Source organism: Agelaius phoeniceus, chromosome 26, assembly GCF_051311805.1.
Source record: "Agelaius phoeniceus isolate bAgePho1 chromosome 26, bAgePho1.hap1, whole genome shotgun sequence".
NCBI classification, from domain to species: Eukaryota; Metazoa; Chordata; class Aves; order Passeriformes; family Icteridae; genus Agelaius; species Agelaius phoeniceus.
Window position 1 is genome coordinate 426,043 of NC_135290.1, and position 16,265 is coordinate 442,307.

General features: G+C 66.5%; 2 protein-coding genes across 5 annotated transcripts; one reads left to right on the forward strand and one right to left on the reverse strand.

The window, feature by feature from the left end:
• Positions 1-2,535: 2,535 nt before the first annotated feature.
• On the reverse strand, positions 2,536-2,909 carry PRR15L (proline rich 15 like). Its single transcript, XM_054649886.2, has one exon. The coding sequence runs from the start codon at positions 2,890-2,892 to the stop codon at positions 2,593-2,595; it is 300 nt and encodes a 99-aa protein (XP_054505861.1). The 5' UTR covers positions 2,893-2,909; the 3' UTR covers positions 2,536-2,592.
• Positions 2,910-4,616: 1,707 nt separating this feature from the next.
• CDK5RAP3 (CDK5 regulatory subunit associated protein 3) lies at positions 4,617-13,002 on the forward strand. 4 transcript variants are annotated; one of them, XM_077190864.1, is made up of 15 exons: positions 4,617-4,656; positions 5,003-5,060; positions 5,475-5,606; positions 6,005-6,105; positions 6,182-6,230; positions 7,060-7,238; positions 8,260-8,396; positions 8,902-9,049; positions 9,987-10,067; positions 10,238-10,306; positions 10,399-10,477; positions 11,039-11,127; positions 11,269-11,477; positions 12,447-12,618; positions 12,703-13,002. In XM_077190864.1, the coding sequence occupies exons 1-15, from the start codon at positions 4,651-4,653 to the stop codon at positions 12,766-12,768; spliced, it is 1,575 nt and encodes a 524-aa protein (XP_077046979.1). In that variant the 5' UTR covers positions 4,617-4,650; the 3' UTR covers positions 12,769-13,002. The 4 variants fall into 4 exon arrangements, with proteins under 4 accessions (XP_077046979.1, XP_077046980.1, XP_077046981.1 ...); XM_077190865.1 differs by lacking the exon at positions 10,238-10,306; XM_077190866.1 differs by lacking the exons at positions 12,447-12,618; positions 12,703-13,002 and adding an exon at positions 12,120-12,432.
• Positions 13,003-16,265: the final 3,263 nt, after the last annotated feature.

Genomic DNA, 16,265 nt, shown 5'->3' on the forward strand with positions numbered 1-16,265 from the left:
CCTCTGTCACAGCCCCCGATGGCTCTGGGCCCTCCGGGCTGTCCCTTGGGGAGGACGGGAGGGGACCGGGCGATGTCGCCGCTGTCCCAAATTCCAGGGGAGGGGCAAAGGGACCGAGGGGCTCCTCCCGTTCCCGCCGGGACAAAGCCCGGGGGTCCGAGCGCGACGGGAGCGGGGCTGTGAGCGCACAGAGCCGGGGCGGGACCGGGACCGGCCCCGGGGAACCGGGAAACCGGGAAACTGAGAAACCGGGAAACTGAGAAACCGGGAAACCGATAAAGCGTGAAACCGGGAAACCGGGAAATCGGGAACCCGGGAAAGCGGGAAACCGAAAAAACGGGAAACCGGGAAACCGGGAAACTGAGAAACCGGGAAACCGGGAAACTGAGAAACCGGGATACCGGGATACCGGGAAACCGGGATACCGAAAAAATGGGAAACCGAAAAAACGGGAAACCGGGAAACCGAGAAACCGGGAAACCGAGAAACCGATAAAGCGTGAAACCGGGAAACCGGGAAACTGATAAACCGGGATACCGAAAAAACGGGAAACCGGGATACCGGGAAACCGGGAAACCGGGATACCGAAAAAACGGGAAACCGGGAAACCGAGAAACCGGGAAACCGGGAAACTGAGAAACCGGGAAACCGGGATACCGAAAAAACGGGAAACCGGGAAATCGAAAAAACGGGAAACCGGGAAACGGAGAAACTGGGAAACCGGGAAATCGGGAACCCGGGGCTGGGCTCGGGCTCTCGGCGCCCTCCGGGGCCGGCGGGGGCTGGAGCTGCGGAGCCCGGGAGCGGCCGCGCCCTCCCCTCCCGGACCCGCCTCTGCTCCCTCCTCCTTCCCCGGGTCAGGGATTCCCCGGCGCGGCGCCGCTCCCTGGAGGAGGGACAGGGGCTGGGAAACCCGGCCCGGAGGGGGAACCCCCAAAATCCCGCAAAATCCACCCAAATCCACCAAATCCCCCCATTCCTACCCGCTACGGGTCCAATCCTGCCCGCCCCGAGGGTCCAATCCTGCCCGCCCCGAGGGTCCAATCCTGCCCAGCCCAGGGGTCCAATCCTGCCCCGGGGAGGGCCCAATCCTGCCCACCCCGAGGGTCCAATCCTGCTCAGGGGAGGGTCCAATCCTGCCCAACCCCGAGGGTCCAAATCCTGCTCACCCCGAGGGTCCAATCCTGCCCACCCCGAGGGTCCAATCCTGCCCAGGGGGAGGGTCCAATCCTGCCCATGGGGAGGGTCCAATCCTGCCCGGCCCAGGGTCCAATCCTGCTCAGGGAGGGTCCAATCCTGCCGCCCCCCCCCCCCCCCCCCCCCCCCCCCGAGGGTCCAATCCTGCTCTCCTTGGGAGCGATCCTGCCCCGTTTGGGGCCGACCCTGCCCCGTCTGTGTCCGACCCTGCCCCGTTTGGGTCCAATCCCGATCAAAAGGGACCAATCCCGACCTAAAGGTACAAATCCCGCTCTCGTTGGGACAAGTCCGGGGGAGCTGGAAACCGGGAAACCGGGGCTGGGCTCGGGCTCTTGGCGCCCTGCGGAGCCGGGAGGGGCTGGAGCGGCGGAGCTCGGGAACGGCCGCGCCCTGCGGAGCCGGGATCGTGGATCGTGGATCGTGGATCGTGGGTCCCGGGATCGTGGATCGTGGATCGTGGATCCCGGGAGCGTGGATCGTGGATCGTGGGTCCCGGATCCCAGATCGCCGCTTTTCCCGCGGGCTCACGGAGCCGGGAGGGCTCCCCGGGCTCCGGGCGGCCCCGTGTCCCCCCTTCCAGGGGCTCAGGGATTCCCGGCATGGCCGCGCTCCCTCCGGGGCTCCAGAGGGATCCAGAGCTGCCAGGAGGGATCCGGGGATCTGCGGGAAATCCCTGGAGCCGCCTCTGCTTCCAGCCCCGCGTGTCCCCTTGTCCCGCGGGGTCAGGGATTCCCCGGGATGGCTCCCAGAGGGGTCCCAGAGGGATCCAGAGCTTTCCCACCCTTCCATGCCGGGTTCGGGCATCCGCGGGGCTCTCCCGGAGCTGCCTCCGCTCCCAGGCTCGCTTTATTAACCACAGTTAATTAGCGGCGGGCGCGAGCGGGGTGGGATCCCCGCTTCCAGCAGCGGGGAGGGATTCCCGGGGAAATGCGGCTCCTCCGGGACGGATTCCCGGGGAAATGCGGCTCCTCCGGGACGGATTCCCGGGGAAATGCGGCTCCTCCGGGAGGGATTCCCGGGCATCGGTCCCGCGGGGTCGTTCCCTGGGCACAGGGAAGCGTCGCATCCCCCTCGGGCGGGACTCGGCAAGGACGCGGCTCTGCAGCCCCTCGGGATGGGGACACGGGCGGGGCTCGGCCCCAAAAAGTGACGGGAGGAGGGGAATGGGATTGGGAATGGGATCGGGATCGGGGCAGAGCCGGGCGGGCCCCGCGGGGAGCGTCCTCGTTCATCCCAGTACGGACCAGTCCGCGCTGGGAGCGGCAGGGACGGGGAGCGCCGGCCCCGCTCTGCCCCGGGGTCAGTCCTGCAGCTCCGGGATCATCCCACAGGTAAATTCCATTAAATTCCATTAAATTCCATCCTGAGTCCTCCCCGGGGCCGACCCCGCTCCGGTCACTGCTCCTCGCGCTCGCCGGCCCCGCACAGGCTGGGATGCTCGGCCAGCGTCGCCCTCACTTTCTTCTTCTCCTTGAAGCGCCCGGAGTGCGAGACCTTGACGTGCTTGCCCTTGGTGCTCTTGTCCACGATCTTCTCCAGGCGGGCGGCGAAGCCGGGGGTGCCCTCGGGGCCGGTCCCGTCCGCGCTGTCCCCGCCGGGCGCCGCGGGGCCCTCGGGGCTCTCGTACAGCACCGTGGGCGCTGCCTGGCGCTTCCGCAGGAACGTCAGCTTCCACCAGCCGTGCCCGTCGGCCATCCTGGAACGGCACCGGCGCTCGGGCTCCGTCCCGGGGCTGCCTCCGCCCTCCCGCAGCCGCACCGGGGGCGCGGCGCTGCCCTCCCGCGGGATGCTCGGGGCGGGACCCGCCGCGGGCACCGGCACGGGGCGGGCGTTCCACGGCTCGGGCATTCCGGGAAAAGCCGGGAAAAGGCGGCGGGCAGCGCCGGGAGCTGCCCTTATCAGCCACGTGTAGCGGGAGGGAGCGCGGAGAGCAAACAGGAACAGGAACTGGGCGCAGGTGGCACCGGGGAGTGCCGGGGGCGCTGCCCGGGGTCCCCCCGGCCCCACGCCGGCCTCGGGGCTCGCTGCTCCCGCTGGGGCCGGGGGAGGTTCCGGGAAGGCTCCGGAGCGCAGCGTGGCGGGCACGGAGGGGATTCCCAGGGCCCGGGGCCCAGCCCTGCCCCGTGTCCCGGTCCCTGTCCCCGTCCCTGTCCCCATCCCTGTCCCCATCCCTGTCCCCGTGGCGCTCAGCCACCAGCGAGCCCTCCCCGATGTCGCTTTGGGGATAAAAACCCCTTTGCCCTTAGCGACACGGGGACAGGGGCACAGAGACCGCGGCCACCGCCCCGCTGGTGGCCCCTGTGTCCCCAGCGCCAGGTGGGACCGTCCCCGGCCGTGTCCCCAGAGTGTCCCCTGGGGTCCCACAGCCCATGCCCAGCCCGGACACCGCACCCCGGTACCTGCTCCTGCCGCCTCCGGGGGTCCCGGGGGTGTCCCGGGGGTGTCCGGGGGTCCCGGGGGTCCCGGGGGTGTCCCGGGGTGTCCCGGGGTGTCCCGGGCGTGTCCCGGGGGGCAGCGCGGGCAGGTGCCGCTCACCTGCGGCTGTCCCGGTGTTCCCGTCAAGGTGAACCCGCTCCCAAACCCCTCCTGCCGGAGCAAACAGCGGGGCCGGGCCAGGCACGGCTGAATATTCATGACAGGGAGCGGTGCCAGCCCCGGGAGGGTGGCCCGGAGTGGCCTCGGGTGGCCCCGGGTGGCCCTGGGTGGCTTTGGGTCGCTCTGAGCGGCCCTGGATGGCTCTGAGTGGCCCTGGATGGCTCTGGGTGGCCCCGGGTGGCCGGGGATGTGTCCTGGGGCTCCCAGTGGATCCCAAGGGATCTGGGATCTGCTCTGGGGGATGCTGGGGATCCCGCAGGGTTTGGGATCTGCCCGGGAGCCTCCTGTGGATCCCCGCAGGGACGGCTGGGGGCGATCCCGGGGATCCCGGCTCGGTGCTGGGGCACCTTGGGACCGGGACCGGGATTGGCGCCAGGTTTGGGACCGGGATTAAGGCCGGGATCGGGATTGCTTCCAGGTTTGGGACCGGGATTAAGGCCGGGATGGGACCGGGACCGGGACCGGGGTTTAGGACTGGGACTGGGACTGGGACTATGGCCGGGATCGGGATCGGAATTGTGACCGGGAGCAGGATCGGGATTGGTTCCAGGTTTGGGACCGGGACCGGGATTGGTTCCAGGTTTGGAGACGGGATCGGGACCGGGACTTGCTCCGGGAGCGGGATCGGGACCCCCAAACTCCCACCGCCCGCTCCGATTGGTCCGCGCTCACCCCGCCCCTTTCCCCTCCAGCCAATGGAAACACAGGGACGTGGCGCTGCCTCCGAGCTGCCGCCTTCTGATTGGTGAGAGTTCGACCTCGGGGCGGAGCGCGCTTTGATTGGCCGAGGCGCGGGCGCTGAGGGAGGCGATTGGCTGGGGCGGGGAGGGCGGAAGTGGAGAGGCGGGGCCGGGAAAGATGCAGGTGCGGACCGGGAGCGGGACCGGGACCGGGAGCGGGACCGGGACCGGGAGCGGGATCGGAAACGGGAGCGGGAGCGGAGAAGGGTTCGGGAGCGGGAGCGGGAGAGGCACCGGGAGCGGGGAAGGGTTCGGGAGCGGGATCGGGAACGGGAGCGGGATCGGAGAAGGGTCCGGGATCGGGATCGGAAACGGGAGCGGGGAAAGGTCCGGGATCGGGTCCAGGCGCGGGGCAGCGGGGACAGCCCGGGCCTGGCGCTGGAGCGAAGGGTCCCGGCCCCTCTCCCGGTGCCGCTCCCGGTGCCGGTGCCGGTTGCCGCAGCCCCGCCCCTGCCGTGTTCTCCCCGCAGGCCGCTCCCCAGGACTACCAGAATGTGCCCATCGACATCCAGACCAGCAAGCTCCTGGGTACGGGAGTGAGCCCCGGCTCCGCTTTCCCTCCAGACTGGGCAGGAACGGGGAATTTATCCCGGTTATCCCAGCCCAGCTCCCGCTTTCCCCTCCAGCTGCGGATCCGTCCCAGGCTTTGGGAAAAGACTCGGGAATTCCTCCCGGTGTTTGCTCCCCGTGTCCCCGGAGCCCGGGGATGTCCCCAGAGCCCGAGTGTCCCCTCGGTGACCCCCGTGTCCCCAGACGGGCTGCTGGACCGGCGGCACTGCGGGCGGCGCTGTCCCTGCAGTGTCCCTGTCCCGGTGTCCCCATGGTGATGGCACTGTCCCCATGTCCCCATGTCCCCATGGTGATGGCACTGTCCCCATGGTGATGGCACTGTCCCCATGTCCCCATGGTGATGGCACTGTCCCCGTGTCCCCGTGTCCCCAGACTGGCTGCTGGACCGCCGGCACTGTGGGCGGCGCTGGCCGGCGCAGGTGGCGCAGGTGCGGGAGCGGATCCGGGCGGCGCTGCAGGACATGCCCGAGCACCCCGAGATCCGAGAGCTGCTCCAGGGCTCCTGTCAGTGCTCCGGGACTGGGGGGGATCAGGGTTTGGGGGGTTTGGGGGGTTTGGGGTCGGGGTATTGGGAATTGGGAATTGGGGATTTCAGACCTGGGGTTTGGGGGCTTGGGAATTGGGGTTTGGGGTCTGGGGTTTGGGGATTTCAGATTTGGGGTTTGGGGGTTTGGAATTTGGGGGTTTGGTGGTTTGGGAATTGGGGATTTGGGGTTTGGGATTTGGGATTTTGGCATGGATCTCCCCCCCTGCAGAGCCAGGATTTGGGGTGGAAGGGTTGTTCACAAAGGGGTGGTGGTGGCAGCTCAAAAACCTCCCAAAACCTCCCGGGGGTCTCCTAAAACCCCCCAGGGCTCCCCCAAAGCCCCCCAGGGCTCCCCTGACCCCCTTGCTCCCCCCAGACCTGCACTATTTCCACTGCCTGCGCATCGTGGAGATCCTCAAGGGCACCGAGGCCTCCACCAAGAACCTCTTTGGGCGCTACTCATCCCAGAGGATGAAGGTGGGAGCGCCCTCCTCTTCCTCCTCATCCTCCTCATCCTCCTCCTGCTCCTGCTGACCCTCGTGTCTGTCCCCAGGACTGGCAGGAGATCGTGTCCCTCTATGAGAAGGACAACGCCTACCTGGGTGAGAGGGAATGGGAATAATGGGAATGATGGGAATAATGGGAATAATGGGAATAATGGGAATTCCCCAAAGGGTCCCAAAGAACGCCCTGGGTGGGTGGAATTCAGTCCCCAAACTGAATGGGATGGACTGGGATGGGACAGGATGGGATTTGTGGGAAGGCCAAAGCCCAGTGGGATTTAAAGGGGAATTCGGTCCCCAAACTGGGATGGGATGGGATGGGATGGGATGGGATTTAAAGGTGAATTCAGCCCCCAAATTGGGATGGGATGGGATGGGATTTAAAGGCGAATTCAGCCCCCAAACTGGGATGGGACAGGATGGGATGAGATGGGATGGGATGGGATGGGATTTAAAGGTGAATTCAGCCCCCAAACTGGGATGGGACAGGATGGGATGAGATGGGATAGGATGGGATGGGATTTAAAGGTGAATTCAGCCCCCAAACTGGGATGGGATGGGATGGGATGGGATTTAAAGGTGAATTCAGCCCCCAAACTGGGATGGGATGGGATGGGATTTAAAGGCAAATTCAGCCCCCAAACTGGGATGGGATGGGATGGGATGGGATGGGTTGGGATGGGATGGGATTTAAAGGCAAATTCAGCCCCCAAACTGGGATGGGATGGGATGGGATGGGATTTAAAGGCGAATTCAGCCCCCAAACTGGGATGGGATGGGATGGGATTTAAAGGCGAATTCAGCCCCCAAACCGGGACAGGGCAGCATTTAAAGCCCAGGGCTCATGGGAACGCCCGGTCCCAGCGGGATGAGCCCCCCGGGATGCTGGGACCCCCTGAGCCTCTGGGGTGACCCCGGTGTCCCCCAGCCGAGCTCTCGAGCCTGCTGGGGCGCAGCATCAGCTACGAGCTGCCGGCGCTGCGGAGGCAGCGGGGCCGGTGCCTGCAGGCGCAGCAGGAGCTGGCGCGGCGCGAGGACGAGTGCCAGGCGCGGGCAGGGGAGCTCCGCGAGCGCTTCCTGGGCTCCTGCCGCCAGTACGGCATCGCCGTGAGTGCCCCGGGGAGCCTGGGACAACGGGCTGGGAATGGCACCAGGGGGAGCCCAAAACGGGCTGGGAATGGCCCTGAACAGAGCCTGGGACAACGGGCTGGGAATGGCCCCAGGGGGAGCCTGGAATGGGCTGGGAATGGCCCCAGGGGAGCCTGGAACAACGGGCTGGGAATGGCCCCAGGGGGAGCCTGGAACAACGGGCTGGGAATGGCACCGAACAGAGCCTGGAACGGGCTGGGAATGGCCCCAGGGGAGCCTGGAACAACGGGCCGGGAATGGCCCCAGGGGGAGCCTGGAATGGGCTGGGAATGGCCCCAGAGGGAGCCTGGAATGGGCCGGGAATGGCCCTGAACAGAGCCTGGAACAACGGGCTGGGAATGGCCCCAGGGGGAGCCTGGAACAACGGGCCGGGAATGGCTCTGAACAGAGCCTGGAACGGGCTGGGAATGGCCCCAGGGGGAGCCCAAAACGGGCTGGGAATGGCACCAGGGGGAGCCCTAAACGGGCTGGGAATGGCTCTGAACAGAGCCTGGAACGGGCTGGGAATGGCCCTGGACCGAGCCTGGAACAACGGGCTGGGAATGGCCCCAGGGGGAGCCTGGAATGGGCCGGGAATGGCTCTGAACAGAGCCTGGAACGGGCTGGGAATGGCCCCAGGGGGAGCCCAAAACGGGCTGGGAATGGCCCCAGACCAACCCTAGAATAACTGCAAATAGACCCCAAAACAAGCCTGGAATAACCCCAAATGGGGCTGCAATGACCTCAAATGGGCCCCAAAATAACCCCTGAACAGAGCCTGAAACAGGCCTAAAACAGCCCCAAAGAGGGCTGGAATAACCCCAAAATGGGCCCCAGAGTAACCCCTGAACAGAGCCTGAATCAGCCCTGAAATAACCCCAAAGGGGCCCCAGAGTAACCCCAAACAGAGCCCAAAACAGACCCCAAGTGTCCCCAAGTGTCCCCGCGGTGTCCCCAAGTGTCCCCGCGGTGTCCCCAAGTGTCCCCGCGGTGTCCCCAGGGCGAGGACGTGCGCCGGGAGCTGCTGGCTCAGGTGCAGGCGCTGCCGTCGCTGCTGTCCCGCGTCGGGGACGGCGCCAGCGCCCTCGGGGACGCCATCGAGCTGTACCAGGCCTGCGTGGCCTTCGTGTGTGACAGGTGGGGACAGCCCTGACACCCCCAAAACAGCCCCAAACCAACCCCAAAACATCCCTCAGCTCCCCTAACACAGCCCCAGCTCCCCACACTTCCCCAAAACAGCTCCTGGTCCCTCCAAAACCCTGGCACTGCGGATGCTGAGGTGTCCCCATCCCTGATGTCCCCATAACCAACCCCGTCCCCAATGCTGTCCCCATGCTCCCTGTCCCCATGCTGTCCCCATGTCCCCATATCCCCGGTTCTGTCCTGTGTCCCCATGTCCCCTGTGCTGTCCCCCTGTCCCTGTGCTGTTCCCATATCCCCGGTTCTGTCCCGTGTCCCTGTGTCCCCGTGCTGTCCCCATGTCCCTGTGCTGTCCCGTGTTCCCGTATCCCCAGTTCTGTCCCTGTCCCCATGTCCCTGTGCTGTCCGTGTCCCTGTCTCTGTCCCATGTCCCCATGTCCCTGTCCCTGTCCCCATATCCCCAGTTCTGTCCCATGTTCCCATGTCCCTGTCCCCGTCCCAGCCCCGGAGCGCAGGCGCTGCCGCTGCTGCGGCACGTGGTGTCCCACGGGAACTCCTCGGTGTTCCGGTGGCGCACGGGGCAGGAGCCGCTGCAGCTGGAGCGGCCCCAGCCACCCCCAGAGGCACCGGAGCCGCCCCCGCAGGACACGGTGGGTGCTGCCCAGGGGACATGGGGGGACACGGGGAGACATGGGGGACATGGGGGACACGGGAGACACAGGGGACATGGGGGGACACAGTGGGTGCTGGGCAGGGGACACGGGGACACGGGGGGACATGGGGGGACACGGGGAGACATGGGGGACATGGGGGACATGGGGGACATGGGGGACATGGGGGACACGGTGGGTGCTGGCCAGGGGACATGGGGGACATGGGGGGACATGGGGGGACATGGGGGGACACGGAGGGACATGGGGGATACGGGGGGACATGGGGGGACATGGGGGGACACGGAGGGACATGGGGGATACGGGGGGACATGGGGGACATGGGGGGACACGGGGGGACATGGGGGACATGGGGGGACACGGGGGACACGGGGGGACACGGGGGGACACAGTGGGTGCTGCCCGGGGGACATGGGGGGACATGGGGGGACATGGGGGGGACACGGGGACACCCCTGGTGCTGCCGGGTGGGTTTGGGGCTGGCTGTGCCTCACAGAGCTGGGGTTTGGGGTCGGGCTGTGCTTCACGGGGTTGGGGTTTGGGGTTTGGGATTTGGGATTTGGGGTATGGGGTTTGGGGTTTGGGGTCGGGCTGTGCTTCACAGGGTTTGGGGTTTGGGATTTGGGGTTTGGGATTTGGGGTTTGGGGTTTGGGGTCAGGCTGTGCCTCACGGGGTTTGGGGTTTGAGATTTCGGGTTTGGGGTTTGGGGTCAGCCGTGCCTCATGGGGTTTGGGGTTTGGGATTTGGGATTTCGGGTTTGGGGTTTGGGGCTGGCCGTGCCTCACGGGGTTTGGGGTTTGGGGTTTGGGATTTGGGGTTTGGGGCCGGCCGTGCCTCATGGGGTTTGGGGTTTGGTATTTGGGGTTTGGGGCCGGCCGTGCCTCACAGGGTTTGGGGTTTGGGGTTTTCCCGCAGATCGATTGGGGGGATTTCCCCACGGAGCCGCCCCAGGGCGGGGACATTGACTGGGGCATCACGGTGGAGCCCAGCCCCCAGGTGGGTGACAGCCCTGTGTCCCCCTGTGTCACCCTTTGTCACCTTTCCTCCCTCAGGGGACGGTGGCGTTGGTTGGGGCGATGTCCCTGTGTCCCCAAATCCCCCTGTGTCACCCCTGTGTCACCCCTGTGTCACCCCTGTGTCCCCCTGTGTCACCCTTTGCTCCGCAGGGGGACGATGGCATCGACTGGGGCGATGGAGAGAAGGGACAGGAGGGGACGATCACAGTAGAGCCCCAGGTTTGTGACAGCCCCATGGCCAGGGGTGTCCCTGTGTCCCCAAATCCCCCTTTGTCACCCTTTGTCCCCCTTTGTCACCCTTTGCTCTGCAGGGGGACGATGGCATCGACTGGGGTGATGGAGAGAAGGGACAGGAGGGGACAATCACGGTGGTGGAGGCTGGAACTGAGGGTGAGCAGGGCTCGGGGGTCCTGGGGGGCACGGGCAGCGCCCAAATCCCCCCAAATTCCCCATTCCCAGTGCCCCTGGAACCCCCAGAGGGGTTTGGGATGGGGCAGGGAGTGGGGTTTGGGTGCTGGGCAGAGATTCTGGGTGCTGGGCAGGGATTTTGGGTTCTGGGCAGGGATTTTGGGTTCTGGGCAGGGTTTTTGGGTTCTGGGCAGGGATTTTGGGTTCTGGGCAGTGTTTCTGGGTTCTGGGCAGGGTTTCTGGGTGCTGGGCAGGGATTTTGGGTTCTGGGCAGGGATTTTGGGTGCTGGGCAGGGATTCTGGGTGCTGGGCAGGGATTTTGGGTTCTGGGCAGGGATTTTGGGTTCTGGGCAGGGTTTTTGGGTTCTGGGCAGGGTTTCTGGGTGCTGGGCAGGGATTCTGGGTGCTGGGCAGGGATTTTGGGTTCTGGGCAGTGTTTCCAGGTTCTGGGCAGTGTTTCCAGGTTCTGGGCAGGGTTTCTGGGTGCTGGGCAGGGATTTTGGGGTGAAGCTGAGCAGGCTTTGGGGTCCCACCCCGCTGCAGCCCCCGAGGGCGTTGCCCGTGGCTCGGACGCGCTGACCCTGCTGGAGAACCCCGAGACTCGGAACCAGTTCATCGACGAGCTCATGGAGGTGGGCACCAGGGACACCAGTGGCCCTGGGGGTGGCCCTGGTGGTGGTGTCCCCATTGCTGTCCCCATTGCTGTCCCCGTTGCTGTCCCTGTTGCTGTCCCCGTCGCTGTCCCTGACGCTGTCCCATTCCCTGTCCCACAGCTGGAGCTGTTCCTGGCGCAGCGGCTGCTGGAGCTGGAGGACGAGGCCCTGGACGTGGTGGCCCTGAGCCAGTTCCAGCTGGCCCCGGCCGTGCTGCAGGGCCAGAGCCCCGAGCGCCTGCGGGCCCAGCTGGCCACGGCCCGGGGGCTGCTGGCCCAGCTCTGCTCCCGCAGCGTGCAGCACCTCTGCATGATCCTCGCCTCGCCCAGGTGCCTGCCCTGCCCCAAACTGCCCCAAACTGCCCCAAAACAGACCCTCCAATAGCCCTAAAACAGCCCCTAAAATAGCCCTAAAGAAGCCCCCAAAACAGACCCCAAATAGCCCCAAAACAGACCCTCAAATAGCCCCAAAACAGACCCTCCAATAGCCCCAAAATAGCCCCTAAAATAATCCTAAAAAGCGCCTAAAATAGCCTTAAACCAGCCCCTAAAATAGCCCCAAAAAAGCCCCTAAAATAGCCCTAAAATAGCCCTGAACCAGCCCCTAAAATAGCCCTAAACTGGCCCCTAAAATAATTCCTAAAATAGCCCTAAAGAATGCCCCAAACCAGCCCCAAACCAGCCCCAAACCAGCCCCTAAAGTAGCCCTAAACCAGCCCTTTACCCGGGGCTGGAGGGGGGGCCCTGCAGTGTGTCCCCAGACAATGTCACCCATTGGGGTCTCTGTCCTCTCTGTCCCCTCTGTCCCCATGACCCTGTCCCCTGTCCCCAGGTACGTGGAGCGCGTCACGGCCCTGCTGCGTCTCCAGGCCGAGCTGTACCCAAGCCATGCAGTGTGACCCTGTGTCCCTGTCCCTATGACCCTGTGTCCCTGTCCCCGTGTCCCCGTGTCCCCTCTGTCCCTGTCCCCAGGTACGTGGAGCGCGTCACGGCCCTGCTGCGGCAGCAGAGTCTCCAGGCCAAGCTGTACCCAAGCCATGCAGTGTGACCCCATGTCCCTGTCCCCGTGTCCCTGTCCCCATGACCCCGTGTCCCTGTCCCCGTGTCCCTGTCCCCGTGTCCCCGTGACCCCTCTGTCCCCTCTGTCCCTGTCCCAGGTACGTGGAGCGCGTCACGGCCCTGCTGCGGCAGCAGAGTCTCCAGGCGGAGCTGTCCCCAAGCCATGCAGTGTGACCCCATGTTCCTGTCCCCGTGTCCCTGTCCCCATGACCCCTCTGTCCCCTCTGTCCCTGTCCCCAGGTACGTGGAGCGCGTCACGGCCCTGCTGCGGCAGCAGAGTCTCCAGGCCGAGCTGCTGCTGGCCAAGCGGGAGGCGCTGGGGCAGCGGCGCCGCCAGGCCCTGGCCGAGCAGGGAGCGCTGGAGCCGCGGCTGCAGCAGCTGCAGGAGAGAACCAGGGAGCTGCAGAGGCTGGTGAGGGCCGGGGGGACACCCCGGGAATGCCCCCGAGCCCCCCGAGCCCCCGGTGGCCCTGAGCCCCCCCCGGTGCCGTTGCAGATCGAGGCCGACATCTCCAAACGCTATGGGGGGCGCCCGGTGAACCTGATGGGCGTCAATGTGTGACACCAAGCTGTGACATCTGGGGGACGTCCAGCTGGGGCCCTGGGGACACCAGCCTGGGACACCTGATGGGCGCCAGCCTATGGCAGCTCAGGGACATCAAAGTGGGACACCCAGGGACATCAGCCCGTGACCCCTGAGGGACACGGGGAGTCCCAGCCCTCCCAGCCCCCCTGCCCACCCGGGGGTGCTGCCGGGTTTGGGGCTGTCGGTGAATAAACCCAAATTTGTGTCACATCGGGGAGAGGAGCTGTGTGTCACTGAGGGGAGGGGGGACAGGGACAGGGACACGGACAGGGATGGGACAGGGACAAGGACAGAGACAGGACAGGGACAGCAGAGTGGGGGGCGAGAGCTGGAGCCGGGCTGGGACCCCTCTGAGCCCTCCCCGGGGCCCTGGGGCTGTGCCCGCCATGGGGACAGGGCTGGGGACAGCCCCGCGGCTCTGGGCGGGCTCGGGGCCACCAGCGCCCCCTCCTCTGGGTGGCCCGGGGCTGTCACGGCACAGCGGGCACTGATGGCGCCGTCCCTGGCGCGGTGACAGCGCTCGGTGACAGCCGCGCTCCCCCCGAGCCCCTCGTTACCCGCCACCGGTGATTAACGGCCTCGTTAATTGCCCGCCGCCTGTCGCGGAGCCGGGAGCCGCCGAGGGTCCCCCGGGAGGGGCTCCGGGGGTCACCGTCCCCATCGTCACCACAGCGAAGGCACTGGGGGGGCCGGGGAGAGCCCTCATCCCCCCGGGACCCCGGCCCTGACCCCCGGGACAAGGACAGGAGGGACAGAGGGACAGAGGGGACAGGAGGGACAGAGGGACAGGAGGGACAGAGGGACAGGAGGGACCTGCAGCAGCCCCAGCCCCCCCAAAACCCGGGGTCCCTCGTGTGTCCCTGTCCCCGCTCGCTGTCCCTGCCATGCGGTGGCTGTCACAGCCTGGGGGGCGTCCCTGGGGACAAAGGGACGGGACCGGGCCGGGAACGGGACCCCGGCAGTGTCCCCTCCCCCCGGCCGGCTGCTGCTCCCGCTCCGCTGCCAGGGAGGGCTTTAATTACCAATTAACGTCGCTCCATCTGTCCCGGCCCTGTCCCCGCGTCCCCGCTCGCTCCCTCAGCGCCGGGACCCCCCCGCCAGCTGGGGCGCGGCTCCGCGCCCCCTCCCGCTGTCCCCAACTGTCCCCAACTGTCCCCAGCTGTCCCCAGCTGTCCCCGCGGCCACCCCCGGCCCCGCCTGTCCTGTGCGCTCCCCGTCTGTCCCTCTGTCCATCCCTCTGTCCATCCCTCCGTCCATCCCTCTGTCCATCCCTCTGTCCGTCCCTCTGTCCATCCCTCCGTCCATCCTCCCCTCCCCGATCTCTCCTCCATCCCCTCCCCGCCGCATTTTTAGGGCCGAGCAGCCGCTCCCAGAGGGGCGGGGACCCCCCGAGCCCCCCGAGCCCCCCGAGCCCCTCCCCAGGGCAGCGCTGCAGCTGCTCCGCCGCCCCCGCATTTCCCCGTTAACACCGCGCGGAGCGGGGCCGCAGCTGCCCCGAGCCCGGGCACCGAGGTGCCACCGATGTGTCACCGATGTGCCACCGATGTGCCACCGATGTGCCTCCGATGTGCCACCGATGTGTCACCGAGGTGTCACCGAGCGGCGACAGCTCCGCGCGGGGAGGGGGGGACACGCTGGGCCGGCTGGGGAGGTCCCGATGATCGGGGGATCCCAATGATGGGGGGGGTCCCGGGAGTTGGGGTTATTTTTGGGGGGCTCACTCCCCCCCATGGGTGGGATGAGCTGGGGAGGCTCAGCCTGAGGATTTTTTTTGGGGGGGGCACCCCAAAACTGTCCCGCCCTGTTCTGTGACCGCTGTTATCCCCAAACCGCCCTGCACCCCACACGGCTCTGGGGTGTTTGGGGTGCTGTGGGGTGTTTGGGGTGCTGCAGGGTGCTGTGGGGTGTTTGGGGTGTTACGGAGCCGCTGTCCCCCCGCCCTGTCGCCCCCCGCTCAGCCCCTCTGTCGCCGGCAGCGCTGCCTTTGTCCCCGTGTCACCCGGGGGGCACCAGCTGTCACCGCCGGGGCCTTCGCGCTCCTCCTCCTCCTCCTCCTCCTGCCCCTCTTTGTTCTCGGGCTGCGGAGGGAGGGGGGGACACCCGGGGTCGCCATCCCGAGGGGACACGGGGGGGACACAGAGCCCCCAGGGATGGGGACACCCCCAAAGCGGGGACAGGAGGGGACTGGGCTGAGGTTTGGGGGGCGCTTCGTGCCCCCACCCCCGGCTGGCGCCGCTTTGGGGGTGCCCAGGGTGTGCATAGGGGGGTTCCCGGGTTTGGGGCGTCCCGGGGGGGGGTTCAGGTTTGGGGGATGAGGACGGGGTTTGGGGGGGGGGGGTCAGGGCAGGGTCCCGAAGGGGGGTCCCGGTTTGGAGGGGGTGAGGGCGGGGTGAGGGCGGGGTCCCGGTTTGGGCGGGGTCAGGGCGGGGTCCCGGTTTGGCGGTCTCGGGGCGGGGCCCTGCGCGCTGCTGCAGAGTCACCGGCAGGCGGCGCTGCAGGACCGCGAATGCACGACCCGGGGCGGGGCACGAGGGGCGGAGCCAAGGTGGGAATGGGCGTGGTCACTCACCTAATAAGGACATCGTGATGTGTAAGGGGCGGCGCTATGCAAATGGAGCCGGTGTCGCAAGGCGCGTTGGGAAAGAGGCGCGCTGGGGCCGCGGCCTTGGGGGGAGCAGGGGCGGATTTTGGGGTCCCAGGGATGAATTTTGGGGTCGCATTGGGGCCTGGGGGGCTCTGTAGGATTGGGGTTACCCGGGAATGGGGCGAAACCCGAGTGGGGGGGGGGTCCCAAAAAGGGGGTGATCCAAGTGTGGGGTGGGGTCTGTGGGGTTGGGGGTTCCCGAAAAGGGGGTGATCCCAGTGTTGGGGTGTCCTTAGGATGGTTGTCCCAAGCCTGGGGGCGTCTGTCGGGAACATCCATGGGGAGTGGGGGGTCCCAGCCCCATGGGACCCCTGTGCTGGACCCGTGGAAGCGATCGCTCCATAAAGGTTGGGATTTAACAGAAACACCCCAAAAAGCCACCCCAGCAAGGAAGGGAAGAGCCAGGTCCACCCCAACACTGGATTGGGCGGGAAAATCTTTAATTGTGGCTGGATGCAGCTGGGAAGGACAAAGTTCATTAGTGCCTAATTAATCCCTGGATGTTATCAGCGCTGGGGGCGGATCCCAGACCTGGGAAGGGGCTCCTGGATCCATCCCAAGTAATCCCAACCCCTGCTCCCATTCCCTGGGCTCTCCCAGTCTGGAATTTTCCAGTGACTCACCCGACCTCTCCCTCCCTTGTTCGTTTTCATTTTTGGGGTGGGGCGTTTCCCTGGAGGAGAAAAAAATGGGGAAGGGGCTCTTGGATTCAGGGGATCTTGGATTTGGGGACCCCAAATAATCCCTGTCCCTGCTCCCATTCCCTGAGCTCTCCCAGCCTGGAATTTTCTGGTGACTCACTCGAATTTCCCCTTGATTGGGAAGATTT